The sequence below is a fragment of the Candoia aspera genome, chromosome 5 (genome assembly GCF_035149785.1).
Source record: "Candoia aspera isolate rCanAsp1 chromosome 5, rCanAsp1.hap2, whole genome shotgun sequence".
NCBI classification, from domain to species: Eukaryota; Metazoa; Chordata; class Lepidosauria; order Squamata; family Boidae; genus Candoia; species Candoia aspera.
Window position 1 is genome coordinate 54,212,694 of NC_086157.1, and position 21,996 is coordinate 54,234,689.

The window sequence follows — 21,996 nt, forward strand, 5'->3', positions numbered from 1 at the left end:
TAGATTTTATAATAAATATTGCAGCCTTTTCTTTAAAACAAAAAACTAAACACATGTTTCTAGACAATTACAATTCTAAACTAAGAAATACCTGGTGGAAAATGTAGAGTAAAGCCATCATGTTCAGACAAATCTATTGTCACTTTAGTATATGACTTTCCTTTGTTCTCAATAGAAAATGGAATTTTTTGAGTAGAATCAACATAAACACCAGGGAAGTTAAAAGAGCACTTTAAGGAAAGAAGTAAATAATGATTTGAATGACCAAGGTAATAATAAGAAACAAAACTACTAACAATTCTGCTAAGGAAGCTGCAGAGGTAGGATGTGAGTGGAGTGGAAATAAATGATTAATATGGAACACATAACAGCAGTTCATCATTCTATTCACTGTAACAGTTCTAGCCGCTTAATATGAAGTGGGATAGTCAAAATTAAGATTGTCTTTGAGCTGAGGTAACAAACAAATTACGTCACAAAAAACACTCCTTTGAATTAATAGCCTTAAAAGGGAAACTTAATAATCAGCTTTCCTCATTTGATTTACAAGGGATTGTAAACTTGCCGCAAAATAGGGTAGTCCAAGACATTTTCTGAATTTGATACAGCAATTTTGTTAAAGCTAATCAGGTTTGATCTGGACAGCCAGTTTGCCATAATCTTTCAATGTACAACTGAAGAAAAGGCTTTGTGAGTGCATCTATATGTGGAATAATATTTTAAGCAAATATTGTAAAATTAAAGTCAGATAATTAATAATTCTGTACTTTATCTCATGGTATTTCTCTGCCCTCTCATTTTCTTTTAAGGTTTATTTTCAGTAAGTCAACATTTTTGGCTAAACATTATTGGGTCTTTGCTAAATAATTTCTGTCTTTCCAAAGTATATGTAGGTACTAAGCCAGTCCCTCCCCCAACAGTTTTTGAAAGTAACCCTTTGGGATGTTATTAAAAAGTGTCCTTACATTCAGTCACTCCTTCTTGCCACCAATATCACCTCCCAGCAATTATTAAATACGTTAAAGTGCCTAAAGATCTCACCGCAAGGTATAGTCCATTTCTTTAGCAAGAACTAGCAGATATTTGGGGGCCAACTAAGCCTTTATAAAAGACATTTGACTTCCATTCAATTCAGAATTTGAAACAGAACCTTGGGGAAGAGGTGAGGGCTTTCCATTTTGGAATGAAAATGCTTCTGATTTCCCAGATGGGGGAAAAGTAGAAATATACCATGAACATATGATACATTTACTATATATTTATAGAAAGATATAGCGGGTTTGGAGGAATGGGGAAAAAATGGGATATAGCCATCTCTAATACAAACTCTATAGGATTGATAGGGAGGAGTATAATATGAGAATTTTCAGCCTCAAAAGGGAAATTCCTTCTAAAGAGTCACTGTTGATAACCTAGTCTCAGAATAATTTAGCATTGGTGAAAGGTTATTACCCCCATGAAAATCTTGAGATGAAGAATAAATCAAAGAAGTACTTTAAAAAGGAGAAATGGTTGTAGTAATGAATGAAATTGAGAGCCAATTTGGTGGTTTGGTGTAGTGGTTAAGGCATCAGGCTAGAAGCCAGGAGATCATGAGTTCTAGTCCTGCCTTAGGCACAAAGCCAGCTGGGTGATCTTCGGCCAGTCACTCTCTATCAGCTGTAGGAAAGAAGCAACGGTAAACCACTTCTGAGAAACCTTGCCAAGAAAACTGCAGGGACTAGTCCAGGCAGTTGCCAGGAGTCAATGCTGACTCAAAGGCTCGAAAAGAAAAGATTTAAATTAACTTTACACAAACTGAATAAATCACTACCATGGTCATTAGGGCTGTGGAAATCCTTTGAAAAAAGTATTTCAAAACATATAGGAGGTTTACCAAGTACCTTTCTTTAAATCTTTAAAGCAACCATATATTTTTCTAGCCTGCCTCAGCTGATTCATAAGCTGCTTTCTGCTAACTCTATATACATGTGCATATACAGCCACTTACCGTGCTAAATATGTGGCATTATTATGGGACAGCTTTATTTATTTATTTGTTTTTCAAATTTCTATTTACTGACCATCTCCCCCAAAAAGGGAGATGAAACAGCCACATATATCTGGAAAAAGCTAAAGCTGCTTTAATAAATTGAAGAGAGGTTCTTCATATACCCTCCTGTATGTTACAAAACAACTATTTCAAATTTGCATCACCCTAATGATCATAGATGTATCGTTACCTTAAAGAATGGTTCACCATGAGCTAAGCGGGAGTAACAATCCTAAATATGCTCAGGACCTAATGAGCCATTTAGAAACAGAATGTGAATAGTTAGGCCCTTGGAGTTATCAACCATGGCTTTCTTATTTTTATGAAAGGGATATTTTATTATTTACTAGAACTACTTTACATTTTATAATATGATTTTCTGATACCTCTGGAAAGACCAAAAGCATTCATTTCTGTAATGACATTATCTCGACTAAATATATCTGAGATTGAGTGGCATGCCCATACACACAGACCCTTTAACATCACAGTGCATTTTAAATTTTCTTTAACATACCTTTCATTAAAATGAATGGGACTTCCCTATGAATAAATATGTAATATTCAGTACTACAAATCTCAGAACCTAAAGGATGCATAATGTTACATATTTACCACACTTATATGTATGTCAGGAACCTCTACAGATCCACCAATCCTAAGTTCCAAAGATTTTCCATTGCGTATTGCTACCTAAATAATGAGAGAAAAAAAGTGATTCCCTAATCTTCCATTTTTCAGCTTCATTCCTGCTTTATCTACTTATTCTCTTCATTTTCCTACTGAGATTCTTCATTGTCAACTTTGTAGTATTCAGTTTCTTTTCTGTGCCCGAACCCTTGCTCCTAAAGTATTGGGGGAAATTTCAGATGAATCCTGTCATCTCATAGAAGCAAAAATCCACCAACATTTCTGCTGCTTCTTTATCCTTTCAGCAAATATAACATTAACATATATTTTAGGCCATTACAGAAACTCAGCTAATTATTGTTAATCACAGGTTTCACAGAATAAAACATTAAAATATACATACATTTTAAAAACTATATCTATCTATCTATCTATCTATCTATCTATCTATCTATCTATCTATATATCTATATCTATATCTATATCTATATATATATAAAATCCAAGTTAATAAAAGCTTTTGGTCAACTATTCAAATACTAATACCTCTACTCTGCTGTCAAATTTCATTAATGCATTGGGTTTGAAGTAAATTTTAATGTCAGTGCGGCCTCCTACAGGTATTACACCCTGAAAAGGAGTTATAATCATTCCAGGAATTGGATTGACATCAAGGACCTGCCAATAAAAACAAGTATTAGAAAGGCCTTTTTTCACCCTTAGAGGTATTCTGAGTATTCCACCAAAATATCTGAGGCAGAGCTGCATAGTCCACACCCCAATATCCACTGTGAGTATGCCTCACCTGGAAATATGCATGGTTATGTCCCAAGTTTTGAAGAACAGCTGTTCTGTAGGTGGCTAAATGGAGAGGAGCATGATTAAAGGTGATCCTTTGCTCCTTAAACTGAACACTGGTAGAGCCAAGCTAATAGCGTGAGAGAAATAAAAGCATATTACATGTGCATTCTTCCTCAGACAGATTTTCTTTCGCTTCACAGAAGCTAGGCAATAATGTGAGCAGGAACAAAAGTACACTACAGAGGCAACATGAAAATCTGTTTTCTTTCTGAGAAATTTAAACAAAAGCATATCTTAGCTGCATTATGAATACATGAAACCATTAAATCCATACTAGCATTCTTAAAAATATACTTAACCATTTTACATCATTTTTATAAGAATTTTATTAAGTTTCAAACAACGATAAAAGCTACAGAAAAAGAAAAAAAACTACAAAAAAGAAAAAAAACTAAAAAGATGTGAAAACACAGAAAAGAAAATGTTTTTAGAAATTACAGAAAAAGATGACTTCCAACTTTTAACAGCAAGAATATACAACAATTTCTATAATCAATCCCTTACTCTATATCAAACCAAAGTCAGATTATTTCTATAAATCATACCATTGGCACATTATAAAAATCACTAAATACAGTTGCTCCCTCCCCTTATATTAAAAGAAAAAAGTATACATACACACACACACTCCTAATCAACTTCCCCCCAAGATAACATTTGATTATTTCCTTCCTACTACTACTCTCTACATTCCTGTCTACCATAATAAAAATCAAACTAAAAAACATATAAATTGTCTACCATTATACTTATTAATACAGCAATTTTAACAATCTTAATCACGTCAGACCCAAAACCAACCGTCATTCTTTTGTTGTTATTATACCTTGATAATCTTAATTCAAATCGTTAAAAGTAAATGAAGTCAACCAAACCCTTAAAGCAATCCAGATAAATATACTTAAACCCTTATCCCACTTCAAAATAAACCAAAGCATTTACGTATCTCCATGTGACAAACAGAGCATTTTTCTTAAAGAAATCAGACAGCCAGACTGCCCCCTCAAAAACTCCAAGAGAACTCCCATACATATTAACCCCTTCTTTTCCAAGGCACTCCATCAAAAAATCCATTTCACTTATGGCTTGCAACCCGACCTGTTGTCAGAACCAAGCTTGCCTCTGACTTGGAAAGTGAAACTAATTCCAAGTCGGAGGAGAAATTGGAAACTTACCAGGCTGGAATTGGAGAAACGAAACTCCAGCACGACTCAGCAGAGTGGGAAGAATCTACAACGGTGATTGGGCGAGATCCGGAGGAGGGTTTGAATATGCCAATCAGCGCACGCCAGAGACGGACTGAAAAGTGCACAAAGGAGAAGGCAGCCCAATTGGCTGCAGGAGACTCCAAGCGCACCAAAGATCAGGATAAAAGGCAGCCACGCAGAGAACGAGCTGCCAGAGACAACCTATCCTCTAAGCCTGCAGCTTCAGGAGAAGAGTCCTACTGGCATCGGAGTCAGCATCTGTGGCCAAGGAGGAACCAGCGTTCGAGTTCCACTCCAAAGACTAATTGAATCCTGCATCTGCTGCCAGTGAGGAAACAGTGTCAGCCATGCCCAGCAGCTTTTGCCTTGCTTCCAGCCATGAAACTCCACGATCTCCTCAGCAACATGGGCAAGCCTTGACATTCCAGCGCTGCCATTTGCCTTCAGTCCTACACACCCATGCTTCGCATGCTCTGTTGAGTTCAGGAATTTCACACCTGTAGTGTTCAGGATCTGGTTGCCAGCTTAGTAGGGGCTTCCAGCCAAGTCCAGCCTAGTTCCAAGTCCCAAGCCATGCTCCAAGTCTCCAGTTCAGAGAAACCAGCCTAGTCCGAGGATTCCAGCCGAGTCCAGCCTTGCTCCAGTTTCAAGCCTTGTCTTACAGCCTTCAGATCAGAGTACCCAGCCTAGCCTAGAACCCCCAGCCAAGTCTAACCTTGCTCTGAGTTCAAGTTCTGCTCCAAGTCTTTCGTTCATCCCTGTTGTTCGTAGTCCTGATCCCAGATCCAGTGAGTCAGAGATTCAGCGTGTCATTCCAGTACTGTTCCAGTTTGAGAATTGTTGCCTCTAGCCTTCGTGTTCCAGTCAGACCGAGTTGGCCAGTTGGGCTTGCTTAACCCAGTCTCACATATCAAGGACTTACTTATTGTAAATATTTATAAAAAATATTATTTGAGAACCTGTCTGGTGCTTACTCTGAATAGGACACCTGTCCCGTTAATTTCTTCAAGTCCACTGTCCGATCTTCCTCCAGCACATCAGCAGAAGTCAAAGAGACATTCCTGAACTGTTAAATTCCTCCGTTTCATTCACAACATCCCCAAACAGATGAGGCATTTTAAAGTTCATATCTTCCACAATGTCATGAATGCCTCGCATAAGAAGTTGGTAAGAACCTGAAAGAGTTTGCTTAAGGCCTCGATGGAAATCAGAGAAAGTCTGCTTGAATTCCTCCATATCTCACGCAGTAGATTATGGCGCCCCCTAGAAGCTTAATCAGCGGAAGTCGAAGATATGAGGATGTTTGAAAGTTGTTTACGTGAAGTGAGAGTGAGTGACAGACTGTTCGCAAGAGAAACTGAACAGGAATCTGAAGGTTCAAATCAGCTGATTCAACATCTAGGAGAATAGTAATTCCTTCAAATCCAGTACAAAAATTAAGAAGAATTTTAAAAAGAAATTAACCCCAAAAATAACGATAAGCACCAAGAGAGCCCACTCCTCCTTGCTGTAAAAAGCCTCTCTTAGGGTACATAAACTTTAAAAATATATAAATTGGGTGATTTAGAAATGGGGTGACCGGACTTAGTGTCTCTTTAAGGCTACAGCGTGACTTGGAAATGGTGATGTCCCAGCCTCCCAGCAGCTCTTACCAGACGAGCGCAAATGCCATTTGCAATCCTCTGGCTGCAAGTCGCCATTCCGGAGGATGGATGGGATGATTCTGAGTGTTTTCTTTGTCCGTGAAAACACTCCTGGCTTCAGGAAAAACCTGCCTGAGCCCAAAAAAAAGCCCCGTTGTCAGTTCTGTCCACAGAGCCCACAAGCACAGCTGTTCATTCCACCATGTCCCCACTGGACATCCTGCCACAGATATCATTGACTGTTGTGATATTCTTGTAATTATGGCATGGGTACGTACATTTGCAGAGGTAACTGTTAACCCTTAATTGATAACCCTAACTCATTTGGTGGGGGAAAAGTGCGAGACAGCTGAAATAAGCGGATGTAATTGATTGCTGCATGAAATTCGCTAGCAGGCAAAAACTTTTTGGTGGGCAAAAAAAAGGAACAAGAGCCGACATTTCTTTATCCAGCCTCAGACAGCTGCTTTGGAAAGTGTTCCTGGCTGCAGGAACTGTAGTTCTATAGTCTATACATGGATCTGCATCAATTTGTAGCTAAGAAGAAAAATAAACTGGCTATGCATGAGCGCACATATGTAGCAGCTTACTAAGCATTTATGCAAGCCTAGGAAAAAATACAGCTATTGTAGTTATTTAAAGAGCAGTAGTGCATTTGCACTCCCCTATATTACAAAGCACCTCTTTCACAGATTTGCACAACCATATTACTTACCTCTATGCTGGCATACTTATACGTACCACTGTTGCAAACATTTCTCCTGTTAGTTTTGAATTCAGTGAAGAGAGAATGTTACTTTAACATTTACTGATTCATTCTTAATGCATTGTTTGTTTCCTTAGAATTATACACATAAAACACATAAGTATCATAAGCACAAATGGAAGAAATGCTAACTATGTATGCAAAAATTATACTAATACCTTTGTAAAACATTTTAGTCTAAGTGTTTCTCCTTCATGCACACACAAGTCAAATTCTCCAGTTGTTGAAGAGGAGAAACTTGAATGCCAAACAACTTCACATTCTAGATCTTTACTTGCTTCCACTATACCTAAATATAAAAAAGGGAGAAAATACTACAGCTGTTAAAAATATAAACATTATGGAAGATGAATAGTAATTTGAAAACTAATTTTAATACATTGCAACATTCAATCATTTAATAGAATTAGTTGATAAAGTTGTTCCATATTAATTAGAGCTCTATTTTTAATCAATCTGATAATACCCCAAACTTAATTTGCTATATTTAAAATAATTATCTAATGTAGGTTTGTTTGCAGCCAGAGTGTGCTGTTTCCTATTACCATGCCATCCCTAAAACTAATTACCACATGGAAGATGTAATTTTTACTGAGATGAGGACTGGAAAACAAAGGTTTCCCTTTCCCACTCAAACTTCAGCATAAACAAACACTGAGAATATATTTATAAAAAGATGATTGCTAATCATTAGCGTAATGTAGACAACTACTCAGGTTACAAGACAACACAAATCCATATATCCATATTAGGTGGTCCTCTTATATCACTTTATAAGCCATCCAATGTCTTGATCTACAATTCCCCTTAATTTTTTGCCAGTCCAACACATGGAAAAAGAATTAGATTGGGGAAATCTCTTTATGTAAAGCACTCAGTCATTCCTCCTGACTCTTTCATAGAATGAAAATCTCTTTTAAAAGCTATTATTGAGTAGAGGACTAGATGAGAATTCATATTTAATGCTAGATCACATTTTTTTCTAATTGATTATTTTTCAAAGAAATACTAAAAACTTCAGAATTTATGGCAATGATTCATAGATTAAGGAAATTTATTAGAATTCTAAATGTAGAATATCTATAGCCCTGTGTATATTTGTATAACAGTTAAGTTCTAAAAATAAGTATATCAATAAAGAAAACCATATTAAGAAATATTGATATTACACATATACAAATTTAATCTTTCCCTAAACTGTTCCAGTAAGTGAACAACTTCACTAATCCTTAGCATTTATTTGGTTAACTGTTCCTGTGCAATAGAACTGCTATTAGCTAGTACAGCATCAATAATATAAGTGTTGGAAGACTAGGGTTCAATTCTTCACCAAAAGGGTTTTAGTATGAATTTGGGCCCCAAGTCACTATATCTTGGCCTAATTTAGAACACAGGGTTGTAATAGGCTGCTTTAGAAAATGACAGAACCATGCATAACCACCCTTGGATCCCTGTAAGTATTTTGAACAACAAAATTATTACCACACAGTGCACATAGTGCACACAGAAGAAATGCTAAACAGGATGAGGCAGAAAAAATGGCCATTACAGATGTGATTTGTCCCCTTGGCTTTAAGTAAATATTAAGTAAATATTCTCTTATTACATATTTAAGTATTTGCTCTTTGGTTTAAAAAAAATCATATTATGTATCACCTTTGTCTGGGCAGATGGAAAATCCCATTCCTTTATCTGTGATGACAGACTTCCAGGTAAATTTTGCAGGGTAGTTTTTTCGATTATATAGAGTGACTGTTGTTCTAAATCCAGTTTTTGCTAGGAAGCTAAAAGCAGGGTTTAAAGTCAATTCCCTCGTAGATAGCTCCAAGGCCACAGGGACAATTTTTGCTATCACTAAAATATGTCCAACATGGTGTTGGTTTATTGAATACATGAAAGACCTGTAATACAAAAACAATTTTTTTTTAACAGATGCTTTATTTCAATATCATATATGCAAGCATATAAAAGCTCCCAGCTGAAGCTGACTGAGCAGGGGGGAAAATGCTAAACAGGATGAGACCATTGGAAAATCCTAAGGCTGCAGGCTGGACGGTGAGGTAAAACAAAAACAAAAACTGAATGGCAAACCAATTTCCTATTGTTATCAAAAAAAACCCCAGTAGACAGATCCACGTAGTCACCGGAGGGTTGAATTTGACTTGAAGGAGTCTTTACCTTTATTCAAATTCTCTTTGAATTATTGTGCATTAGATATAGTATTTATCTCTAGGAAGAGAGGTTTCTTTCCCCCAATTTTTTTACTTGTGAATTGGGAGAGAGTCTTACCTCAGCCGATTAGAAACTGTTGAAAACAAAAGAATTGGCCTTAGGCATCAATGGATGCAGACATCCTTGCTGCAAAAAGTCCCTCCAGGTTAGCTATTGCCTGTGAGGAGCAATAGTTTTTTCTTTATTCAGCGCCCTCTTTGTTTCATTGCATCTCTAGCCAGTCTGGACCCCATTTTGGTTCCCATTTTCTTTCTTTCCCTTCCCCATTACAGTTACCTCCCTCTCTTGCCTGACTTTTGCCTTCTTTTGTTGTTGTTTCTGCTAGAAGCAGGGAGGGGAATGTGTGAGCGTTTCTGTGTATATGAATAGGTTGTACCTGAGAGAAAGAATGGCTAGTTTTAGTTTATGTAGATGGAAATCACTTAATTTGGAAGTGGGATATCTTATTTTAAAAGCAATTAATTTAAATTAGTAGTTATTTATTCTATTAAATTAATATAAATTTCTTTCTTGTCTTGACTTCGCATTTCGTTGGAGTATCGCTTTTGGCAGGTATACATGCATACCTACAGTACATATGCACCCACATACATTTTCGGGGTGGGGAAGAAACTTCAAGACTGGTTTAACTTGGAGTTGGCAATTCTATTTTGACAAGGTGAGGAAGTTGCTCATTGCAAAGAATCATTTCTCTGTCTCTGTCTCTGTCAGGCAGGGGGCCTTGCAATGACTTAAATTTAGGTTTGTCTTCCTTTTTGGTAAGCATGGTACTTACTCCATCTTGACAATTGTTGACATTTGTAAAACACTTTTTTTCTTACATGGATCCTTTTAATAAAAACTACTTGAATGATAACTCAATAAGATAATATTTTTTCAATAAATAAACAAAAATTATTCTAAGCTACCTTGTTCCATGTCGTAATATAGTCAAATCAAGGATAGCCAATATGGAATCCCAGAACGATTTGTCAAAAGCCCCAGAAAGTCCCTCCTAGGTCTCCTGCTAAATACCTATATAATTTAACCTTTTATAAACACAGGTGGGCTTTCTCTAGTGCACACACCAATTCATTTCCTTTTGCAGTAACAGAGGACAAATTCAACAAGACTCTTTATTCTGAAAAAGTCTGATCTTGTAGAGGAGCAATAGAATCTATAGCAAATACTCTTCTAAGCTGCCCTCTTTATGAGCAAGCCAGGAACCGGAAGATTACTCCACTCCTTAAGAGATTGGAAGGGAAAGCCACAAAATCCTATCTCCACTTACTGATATTTCAACTTAGGTGGCAAGATTCTGCTCAGAAGCTATCCAAAAGCTTAAGACCCTTATAGACTAAAGACCTACTGTTGCCTATTGTCTATAAAGGTCTTATGCTTTTGGATAGCTTCTAGCTATCCAAAACTAGCTAAAATGTTTATGTATTTACTATTCTTAAGTGGCATATCTCAACTCTCTTAACTCTTTTTAGATTAATTTAGTTTGTATGTTACATGCTACCTATGTTGATTCTAGTGTTTTATAATATTGTACTGCTGCAAAGTCCTACCTCATCACCTCATAGTGGTGCAGCAGTCTGACAGTGAAGTATGGTGGAGTGTATTCTCTGGCAGGTTCTACCAAGCCGTGAAGGTGTCTGGCTATTGGCCAAAGGGTTTTACCCTTTAGATCATGGCTAGCCAAGTTGAGGAGGCACAGAGGTCACTGACAGCCTAGCCAGTAGGTGACTCAAATCTGTGGCTAAAACAACTCGCAAAAATGGGCCGCAGGTCGCCACAGGTCCCTTGAACCGTGCTAAGGTGGCGGTGCAGAGCTCGATCGACCAGAGGCTGCTAAGAATCTCGGGAGGCAGGCCACCATCCCTATTGACCATGGCCCTCTCACTATGTACCTACAACTGTCGAACATTAGCAAGAGATGATCATCTAAACCATCTCATAGAAGAAAAGGCCAAATTGAGGTGCAACATCCTCAGTTTGTGTGAAATGCGATGGAGGAAAGAGTTAGAAGCAACCTGGAAAGACAGAAGCACAGTACGACTTGGTAAAGGAGACAGCCCACGAACAACTGGAGGAACTGGTTTCATTGTTAGCAAGGAATGGTCTTCGAAAATCATATCATGCAGTATTTCATCAGCGGATCTCTTCTTATTAAACTAAGTCCCAGCAGCACACTCAAGGTCGCTCAGGTATGTGCACCAACAAGTCAGAGCGATGACGATGAAGTGGATAGCTTTTATGAAGATCTCTCAAATGCTCTCTCAGAAAATGACATATACAATGGTGATTGGCGACTTCAACACAATAATCAGAAAACAAGCTGTAGGGGTAAAATTTATTGGGAAGTATGGATCTGGTGAAAGGAACAAAAGAGGTGAAAAGCTCGTGACAATGGTTGAAACCAGCAAACTATATGTTGGCAACACGTGGGTTAAGAAGAATATTAAGACGATGGGCCTGGATCACTCTGAATGCAAGGAAGAATGAAATCGACTACATTCTGATAGACAAAAGAAGATTGCTGAAAGATTCTCTCTACTGCTTTCATTTAATACAGGCAGTGACCACCGGATGCTAAGGGCAAGACTAATTTTTGACGAAAAGATCGAGAAGAAAATCCTACGATTTGCAAATCAAAAGTGGTTACCAAAATCTCTTGGCAAAGTGTCATGAAGGAAAGCATTTCAAAGGTGAATTGGAACATGGTAGAAAACCATAATGAAGACTATAACAAATTCATTGAGAAGCTGATGCAATGTGCTAAAGAAGCAAGAACGATGAAGCCAAAGGAAACAAAAGGAAGAATTTCGGAAGAGACCAAAACGCTTCTTCAAAAGAGAAGACAGATGGCTAGAACTGCTCGGAATAACGTCGAATACTCTCTCCTCTGCAATTAATACGGAAGAAACTGAAAGAAGATCTGGAGAAATTCTGAGACCAAAAACGTCTTGAGGCAGCAAATAAGCAAAGCAGCATCAGAAAGTGCAAACGAGAAATAGCACTGTGTAAAACAACAATAGCAGCATTAAAAAATAAAAACAGAAAAGACAAGAAAGCAAGATGTCGAGCAAATCTGCAAAGAATTCTACATAGACTTGTTTGCATCCCGTTTGGATATTCCAATGCCTCCATTGACTGCCACGATTGAGCATATACTGCCCATTCTAAAAAGTGAAGTTTGGCAAGCCATCCATCAGATGACACTGGGGAAAGCTCCAGGAAAAGATGGTAGAACAACAGAAATACTGACAGCCGGAGGTCACAAACTATGGAAAGCACTAGCGGAGCGCTTCACCAAGTACGTAGAGATGCAAAAAATTCCTGACTGCTGGAAGGAGACTACTACAATCCTACCGTACAAGAAGGGAGATTGCAAAGATCTCAAAAATTATGGGCCGATTTGCTTATTATTGACTGTCTATAAGCTATTCACAAAAGTGATTACAAACTGTCTTACTAGAACTTCAGACGAGCAACAGCCACGAGAGCAGGCCAGCTTTAGAAGCAAGCACAGTACTACTGATCATACTCAGTTCATCGAACGGTCAAGAGAATATAAATTTCCATTTGTGATCGCATTTGTAGACTACAAAAAAGTATTTGACCGTGTCAAAGTCAATGCAGTAATGCAAGTGATCAGTGAACAAGGAATCAATTCCGACCACATCACGCTGCTCAAAGAAGCAAACACCAACTGCTTCACAAATATTACTCTCTTTGAAACCGAAATACGAATACCAGTGGAGAAAGGTGTAAAGCAAGGCGATACGATCTCACCTAAACTTTTCAACACTTGTTTGGAAAATATCATGCACAAAATGAAATGAGAAGACAGAACTGATATAAACAGAGAGAAGATAAACCATCTCAGATTTGCGGACAATGTTGTACTGATCACAAAGGATGCTCGAAAGCTGCAAAAAATGCTTGGACAATTTGATGCCAAAAGCAGAAAGGTGGGTCTAAAGATGAATCACGCTAAAACAAAATATATGCAGACAGGGAACCTTCCAAAATTCCAAATGAGGCTTCAGAATGAACTTATTGAAGAGGTTGACCACTATGTCTACCTGGGACTGCTAATCAAAATGAACAACGATCAAAGAGAACTGGTCAGAAGAAAGCAAGCTGGATGGGCTAGATACAACTCCATTAGGGAACTCTTACAGAATGACAAGATCAATGGAAAACTGCGTGCTAATCTTTTTAATATGACTGTCTTATCGGCGGTGCTATATGGAAGTGAAACTTGGTTGCTAACAAAGGCAGAAGAGGAAGAGCTTTCAAGAGTAGTAAAGGCTATGGAAAGATCCATGCTGAAAGTTTCTGAGACCACATTCCAAGCAGCCAGATTAGAACACGAAGTGGAATAAATGTCATCGTTGAATATCAGAGAAGTAAAAAGACCTATCAGCCAACCTCCAAAGAGATGGGAAGATCCAATAGTCAAGGACTTTGGCCGAACCTGGAGAAGAAAAGCCAGGATTCGAGATAAATGGAAAGCGAGTTGCGACCAGCAGGACTCTGTCCGGCGACAGTCTGGTCAATCAAGGTGATCAAGGTGATAATATTGTATGACATTTATGTATTGAATTGGTCAATGACTGAAATAAATAGGTTGTTGTTATTATTATTACCATGCCATCAAGCAGCACCAATGGTAAAACTGTGGCATTAAGTATATTTAATTTAGGAACACTGAAATCAACTTACAAATTTGCTAAGCATTTAGACTGCCTTTAAACATACTTCTTACAGCTTAATTTGGTTAGGACAACATATATGAAATCTCCTTACAAAAGTGGACTTAATTTTCAATGTTCTTTTTACTACTGCTTTCCAACAAGAATCCTTCCTGTCCTCCATTTCAGAGTGTTATTACTGAAGAATTATTTCTTTTAGCTTCCAAATTAACATATAGATAGAGATGTGAGCTTTACTTTTTAAAGTTCCCCAATGTGTCCCTCTCAAACACCACAGGAATACAAGTTTTCATAAAAGGTGTCATGACATGCGACAAAGGACTAGTCTGTTGCAGTTCTTCACTTTTAATTTCTACTTTTATCCATATATGCACAGGTAGGTTATTTATGATATGCATTTTTCTGGTAGTTGTAGAATGCACACAGACTTCTCCAAAGTCAATAGTGGAGGGACCTGGAAGGAATAGAAAAGGCATAACAGTTTTATAAAGAAAGGGATTATAGTCATATATCATAGCACACATCTATCTATATACAATATTTTTATACAATTCCTCTCCCATTTTGCACACTATGTGGGAGCACACCAAGGGCAGAATCATGCATTTAGGTTACTCAATGGAGTCCTTAACCACACAGTGAAGGCTCTGTACCACCTATCAGTTAACTACCAAGTCATTTTCAAGGAGCTGTTATTGATCCAGTAGTTCAGAACCAGTTTATTGCTGAAATCATCTATATCTATTTGGTTTATCCAGACTTTGTACAGGAGAGGATGCCCTACTGACCACAACATCACTTGCTTATATTCACGCAGTTGTGGTAGAGAGATATTCTCTGTGATGATGCCCAGCTGGTGATACAAACTTCCCACAGATTTTAAGCAGGCCCCCATTGTGAAGTCTTTTTACAGAAGCTGAAAATATTTATTTTCCAAAGCCTTTCTTCGGTTTTATAAGCTTTTCAGCTATCCCCTGTTTACTGTTTGTGATTGTCTATTATTTTGTTGTGTTTACGGGTATGTGTGTATTCCTACATTTCATTGTATTTATTATAACTATTTTGAAAATTACATTTTAAAAAAATTTAAAATATTACAATACAGTCTCAATTGTGGTTTTCCTCTCCTTTTCTGCAGATAATGGATTAATGACAATAAATTTGCTCAAATAAAAGTCAGCTGGTACAAATTAAGAGGCAAAATAACTTTTTTTTTTGCAAGCACATTAAAATAGTACATGTGATCGAGAAAACTTTCCCTAAGTCAATTCCGCAGAGTAAGTTGGCCTGATAGAAAAAGAAAGCAATAGCCTCTGGAGCACTTAGTCTCTAAGGATGCATACTCTTCATATTAATCCATCCATATGCTCCTCTAGAATTATTCCACCTCCCCCCAATTTTCCATTTGCCTATACAAAAGTTGGTGATTTAAGATAGGAAAATATGTTTTAGCAAATCAGTCTTACCAATGACTATTTGGTGAAGCTGTTTTGGTGTCAAAATTAGACTACAGTCTTCAATTTCTTGCTGAGACAATGGTTCAGGATTAAGTCCACCATTCACCTATAAAAATAGCCCCAAAAAATCACTACTTAAAAGAGTTTAATTTGTTTAGATACAAAAGCATCACACCTATTTTCTTGTCTAATATATGAATATTCTGAAGTCTGAACCCAAAAAAATTGTTCCTTTGTGATTCCTAAATTTGGCAGGTTCACAGAGTGCCTGCCTCTGTTCTTTTCCCATTTCCAAGATTTGTAGCAGACACTCCACCTCCCCTGAAGGAATGTCTTTCCCTCTAAAGAGGCACCCAGGACTGCGAGTCCCACCATCTCCTAAGAACCAATTCTCCAATGGGGGAAAACGACTGTTCAAGGCTTCATGGATTACCTCCCTTGCAAAAACAGAGACAAAAAGCTACTTTTTCTACCAGTTCTGAGAAGTCACTAGGTCATTGAGGGTAAAGACTGTGGAGCAAGTGATCAATACTTAAGCTGAGCAGGTTCATTGCATTCTCACAGATAAACAGCAGGCCCTGCTCAAATAGCATGCTCTTGCTCGGGGGAATATTAGTTTTGTAAGCATTCCTGTTTAGTTTCTCGTGCCAACAATCTCTTCCTCTTCACATTTTTGCATTCCTACAATGAATCCACATTTTTCAACTTTTTCTTAAACTCAATCCATACATTGTTACCCTGGATGATATACCTACACATATTTATATTTTGGGGGTGATCCATTCCCATTTAATACTCTTTTTTACATAAATCTCTCTCCTTCACACACATCCCTCCTTTCGCTAATATTTAAATTAAGAAAAGCAATGCTGGATCAGGATAAATGTTGTGAATGTCATGCAGAAATAATCTGTCTGCAACTAGTAGAAATAAATATATATTTATAAAAATGCATGGTTTGGTCTAATTACTTGATAGCTACTGCTGCTACCAGCTATCTTTCAGGAGCACCTCACCTGGCATCCTCCCACTATCCCTGGCCTGTGAGAAAAATACGGCTCCTAGATTGTGCTGCCCTTTTGGCAAAAGTAAATGTGAAAAAATTAAATAATTTCTACAATCTCCTGGCCCTACAAAATAGAGGCATATGACTAGAGGTTTCAGCCTTTTCTCCCCCCTTTAAGAGATAAAACAATTCACAAGAGATTTCTAAAAAAAATCAAAGTTTATTTAAAAGAGGGGGGAAATGTAAAAAAACCACTTTAATTTTAAATATCAAAATTTTAAATATGCCAGATTGCAGAAAATTGGTAATAGAGATGCCCTAATATATTAATATACAGCAGTTGGCAAATTAGTTAAATGGAAAAATCTAAAAGACCACAAGATGGCACTGGTCCGCTAGAAATGGCACAATCTCCTTTGTGAAAGGTGAGATGCTACAATGTAATAATACAGACTACAAACATATTCCAAATAGATTTAATATCTTCCTGCCAATCTCAAATATGAATAAACAAAAGCTGGCATTTATCTCCTGTTTATTTTACCATTTTTATAGCCCGCCCAACTCAAAAGACTCTGGTAAATTACAGCAAAATAGAGTATTGTAAACATAAAATATCAATGCAGTTTCTAACTATAACATTTTCCCCACTGCTATAGGCTCTACTACCTGGACATACCATTTCCCTGGTAATTCCACTTTAATCAGACGTTGGGGGAGAAGCTTTCTCCTTCTCTCCATCTTAGCATACATATTCTTCAGGTCTCTGCCTCCAGTTCTTAAAATAACAAAGCATTTACCTATCCAAGAGGAAGGACTGGAGCATTGGAACATATACCTACATGCCAAACTCTCCCTTCCTGAAACTCAGACTCCCACTGGCTGTCACTGAATGTGGAAAAGCAACTTGCAAGCTGCACAATTACGACAAGATATTGTGAAGAAAAAGGCTGCAGATTGATGCAATAGACAGTAAATAATCTATTTTCTAGGGATAAATCCTATTAATTTTAGTAGGACTTCAGAGGAAATAGGCAGAAGAATATGAAAGTACATTTATGTGGTTAATAGAGCAGGGAAAAACAATATATTGTAAGTCAACTATATTCTGAGACGCTAAAAATAAAGTAGGCCATATTCAGTAATACTAAACATACCTCTTTTTGTATAGACCTAGATTCAGTTTCTGCTAGCTGTTTACTAGTTAACAGGGTATTTCCATTTACACAAGCTGCTTGTTTGTCCATGCTATCATGCTTTAAAATTCTGATCTTAGGAGATTTCAGCCCTGATGCTGGGTTTAATCCTATGTCCACAGGATTATTAAGCATTTTGAAGATTCTATTGTGTCAGAGTAAATAAAAAGACATCACATTCAACTATCTAGCACATTTATTGCAAAGTTCTGAGCAAATTTAGACTTAATATCTTTGCTATATGTTTTATTAACTGAATGCGTATAATATGACAAGAAATTTTTTTACAAAAAATGTCTTGCCAAACTATTATTGAAAACTCTAACTGATGCCCAGAACCACAAAGGCTATCATAGAACTTTCTCTTCAAAAGTAATTACTGCATATTTTCCAAGGGCAGCTTTGTCCAAAGTAATGATGAAAGTAATATTCTCTGAACAATATCATTACTGCCCTATTTGCTTACAATGAGATCTCCAAATTAGGCTGCTCCAAATCAGTGGCATTTTCTTCCTCTGTTTACTCATCAGCCTCAAAACTGCGAAGTATTCCTGTCTGAAATCTTTATCAAGACTGCTGGACATATGTTTTCTTGCCTCACTTATAATAATAGATAATAACCATGTGAATCCTCCAGAAGTCCGAAGCCTATGTGATACCAAGCATTTCAAGTGAGGCAGTTCTTTCAGTTCCCAAGAGTCAGTTCTGATACAACAGGAATCTGAAGATTTTTAAACTATTAACTTGGTGGATGGTGATATTCAAAAAGAACTTCCCTTTCTTATTTATTCAATTCTTATTTTACAATTCTGTGTAGTAACAGCACAAGATGCTTAAAAATCTAATACAGCTTGGTGGAAGTGATGCCACAAAGGTGAGATCACTTTGTAAGCAGTTAGGACAAAGTAAAACTGGAATCTACATAGATTTCATATTCTTATATTCATTTGGATACACAGAATTATTTCAACATTTAAGACACATTTTACAAAAATTAGTCATATTAGAAAATAGGCCTTTGCAGTGTTTTGAAAATAATTTTGAAAAGGTGCTTTGGAGTATTTGGGATCACCCATCTGCAGCTCTTTAAAGCAGCCTTGTCTTTTTCCACTGCAGCTGCTAAATGATCTCAGGAAAAGACACAGCTGCTTTTAAAGGCTGCAGACTGGACTTATGTTTCAGTCTCTGTATCCTCTGAAGCACCGTTTTCCAAATGCTTATTAGAATATGTAAAGATTTAAAGAAATTAAAATAAAGAAAAGATAGTATAATACATGTTTCAGTGTTATAGCATTTGGGCATTTTATCTGGAGGCAACTTACTGGGCAGCTTTTTTATTTAAACGAAGCTTTCTTAAATTGTGAATATAGTCTGCATAATAGTCTTTATTCACTTGCTTTTCCAGTTCTTCATATACTGTGTAAGAAAACTCTGGATCTATGTAACAATATCTGGGAACTTTTGTGAAAATAGTCCTAAATCAGAACAGCGAAATACAACCTCATCAGTACATGGAATATTTAAATATACATTGAGGATACAAGATATTACTCCTTTTAGTACATTTTTTTCTTTTATATTCCCATTATTCCACTAATCATTACTATATTTGATCTGGCAAGCACAATAATAAGGACAAAATAATTGGAATTTGATTTAGGAAAGTATTAACAGCACATACTTCTGCACAAATAAAAATCACTTAAGAAAATAGATTTCCAATATAAAAGTAATATTCACTGTGGTAAAACAATCATATAAAAATAAATATAATAACCATATGTCCCAAGATGATCATTATTGATATTACTACCTGTAATCCTTATGCAACTCAGCAGGTCTTATGCTGGCTGGACGATCGTTAGGAAGAGCTACTAGGGCATTACTTAAGTTCCTATTAATCCGGTGAGCATGTAATTGTGTCTTCTCTGACTTAAGCAGTGCAACTGGTGCAAAATCACTCTGTTGATCCCCCTTGTTAGCTATAAATATCCCCGTGGCATTGGAAATCAATGGTGTTAAACCTTGGGTCAGAATTTAAATAAAAAGCAAATTATATAAGACAAGCAAAACAAAATATAAATTATTGTATTTTATTCCCACAAATTCTATAATACTTGATTCACAGGAACATTTTTTCAGTTAAGGATCATATGCACACCTAACTTGCAATAACATAACAATTTTCAGATTGAGCTTTGCTTAAAGCTGAAATGAGTTTCAGTAAAACTGATTGGAGATTAAAAAAACACAAACACAAATACATAAATTGCACCATTCAAACAGCTAAGCAAAAGATATTACACAGAACTTAGATTTCAAAATATACTAGTTAGTACTACATATGTGATTTCTATTTTACGGTAATTTGTTTCAGAATTTATGCATAAATTAATTCCACTTCTTATTCCTAAAACTGAGGCAGATATAAACACAAAAAGAGATTTAATTGAATCACTGTAAATATATATATATATATATATATATATATATATATATAATATTTCTATAATAATCAAATGATAAAGGTATGTTGAAGCAGAAGGCTTCAGTCTTTTCATAAGCGAGGTGAGAACAGATACTAATAAATTAAAATAAATAATTAAAAGTAAAAAAATATCATAATGACAAAAATATCTCAAAGGGCTAGCATTTTTTACTTGAGTATACTAAAGTTTATGTACATCCTGTTTTAAAACATACTTTTCCACACAGAATATTAAGCTTCAGGACTAAATTATAGCTCACTTCCAAACAAATATAAGGAACAACATAAAAAGGAATTTTTATACTGAAAAGGAACTATAGAAATAATGCATATCATTTTAAAATACAGGAAACCAAGTGTAGTGTCCGCTTGTCAACAATTAGAATCCAAAACATCTGCCCGCATCCTATGTAAGTACCAGAATGTTCTGAATTACTCATTTATTAGCTTACTAGAAGTGAAGTAGTCCATAAAAATACCCACAGCTGTTCAAACAGCTTGAGATTTAAGCAAAATAACTTTTTAAAAACAAAATCAGCATGTATGCCTTGAGCTTCAAATGTTCTTCAAAAAGCTCTAAAATTTATTCAAAATACTATTTTTAATCCAGGGGAGATCTTCAGGGAAATGTGTACATGGAATAGATTCCCTCTGAACTTTTGTTAGAGGTCTGAAATTCCAAAATGCTCTAGCAACAATGCTTGCTTTCCATAGGTAGGATACCAGATGTCTCCAGTACTCTAAGTGGATCACAGGGAGATGGGAGACGCTTGACAAGCCAGCTGTCTTTCCTGTGCTTTTTTATAAATTATAATTATAAATTATAAATTATAATTATTTAAATTATAAAAGCAGAAAATAAGAAAAGATGCTAACAAACTAAAATCAGAACCTCCCATCCACACAGGAAATTAAAACCACAATCAAATACTTGTTTTAAAATGTAATTGAGACATTACAGCTTCCTATTTAGTTTTTTTTTAAAAAGCACAGGACAGACAGCCGGCTTGTCAAGCCTCTCCCATCTCCCTATGATCCACTTAGAGTACTGGAGACATCTGGTATCCTACCTATCCTAAAAGGAATAGTACTCACAGGACAATGAAATTGATGCTTACAAGTAAGCTTAATTGAAAACTGAAACTAATTCTCAACAAACATTTATGTTAAGCTGTCAGTTCATGGACCTCCAGATAATTTCCAAAATCAGTAGAGCATTTAAACCAATTACTTCTTCGTAAGGACAGCATTTCCTAATTCTATCACTTCAGGTCCTCTTGGGAAAATGTTTAAATTCTCTCTCAGAAAGAAAAAAATAATATTTCTAACTCAGTAAAAACTTGGCACTTTTTTCTTAATAACATACCAGGGTTGCTTTTCAGCACAACTTTTGTGGATACTGACTTGCAGAGGCCAGAAAAAACTAAGTGTATTTGATGAAACGGTTTCATTTCTAAAACTGGAAAGTCATCTTTCTTTGCTACTGGTCCTATGATATCTACTTTCTGCCTCACTGTGAAGGTTCCTATATGCCGTGGAATAAATGAAAATATCACATCCTAAAGACAAAAACACAAAAATATTAATCATATTAGGAAAGAAAACCAAAAGCTAATGCAGGTTGTAACAAGTTCCATTTGTTACATTATGCTTACTCTCATTTACTTAAAGCTTTAATATGACTTGTTTCTTATATTTTAAGAAATGAAAATCTCTAAACATTTTCTAATTGAGATGATACAACAGAATTGAATTCTACATTATCATGTTCCTC

The 21,996-nt window shown here is 36.3% G+C and overlaps 1 protein-coding gene across 1 annotated transcript in view; it reads right to left on the minus strand.

Moving 5' to 3' along the window:
• The window catches only part of CFAP47 (cilia and flagella associated protein 47), a 230,371-nt gene that overhangs the window by 196,415 nt on the left and 11,960 nt on the right, over nt 1–21,996 (minus strand). Inside the window, exons 10-21 of the mRNA XM_063304691.1 lie at nt 21,589–21,781; nt 19,548–19,758; nt 19,057–19,209; nt 17,696–17,879; nt 15,542–15,638; nt 14,313–14,529; nt 8,797–9,041; nt 7,299–7,429; nt 3,468–3,590; nt 3,209–3,340; nt 2,648–2,725; nt 92–230 (exon numbers count right to left, since the gene is read on the minus strand). Of these exons, the coding sequence (XP_063160761.1) occupies nt 92–230; nt 2,648–2,725; nt 3,209–3,340; nt 3,468–3,590; nt 7,299–7,429; nt 8,797–9,041; nt 14,313–14,529; nt 15,542–15,638; nt 17,696–17,879; nt 19,057–19,209; nt 19,548–19,758; nt 21,589–21,781 (1,903 nt within the window). The remainder of the gene's footprint in view (nt 1–91; nt 231–2,647; nt 2,726–3,208; nt 3,341–3,467; nt 3,591–7,298; nt 7,430–8,796; nt 9,042–14,312; nt 14,530–15,541; nt 15,639–17,695; nt 17,880–19,056; nt 19,210–19,547; nt 19,759–21,588; nt 21,782–21,996) is intronic.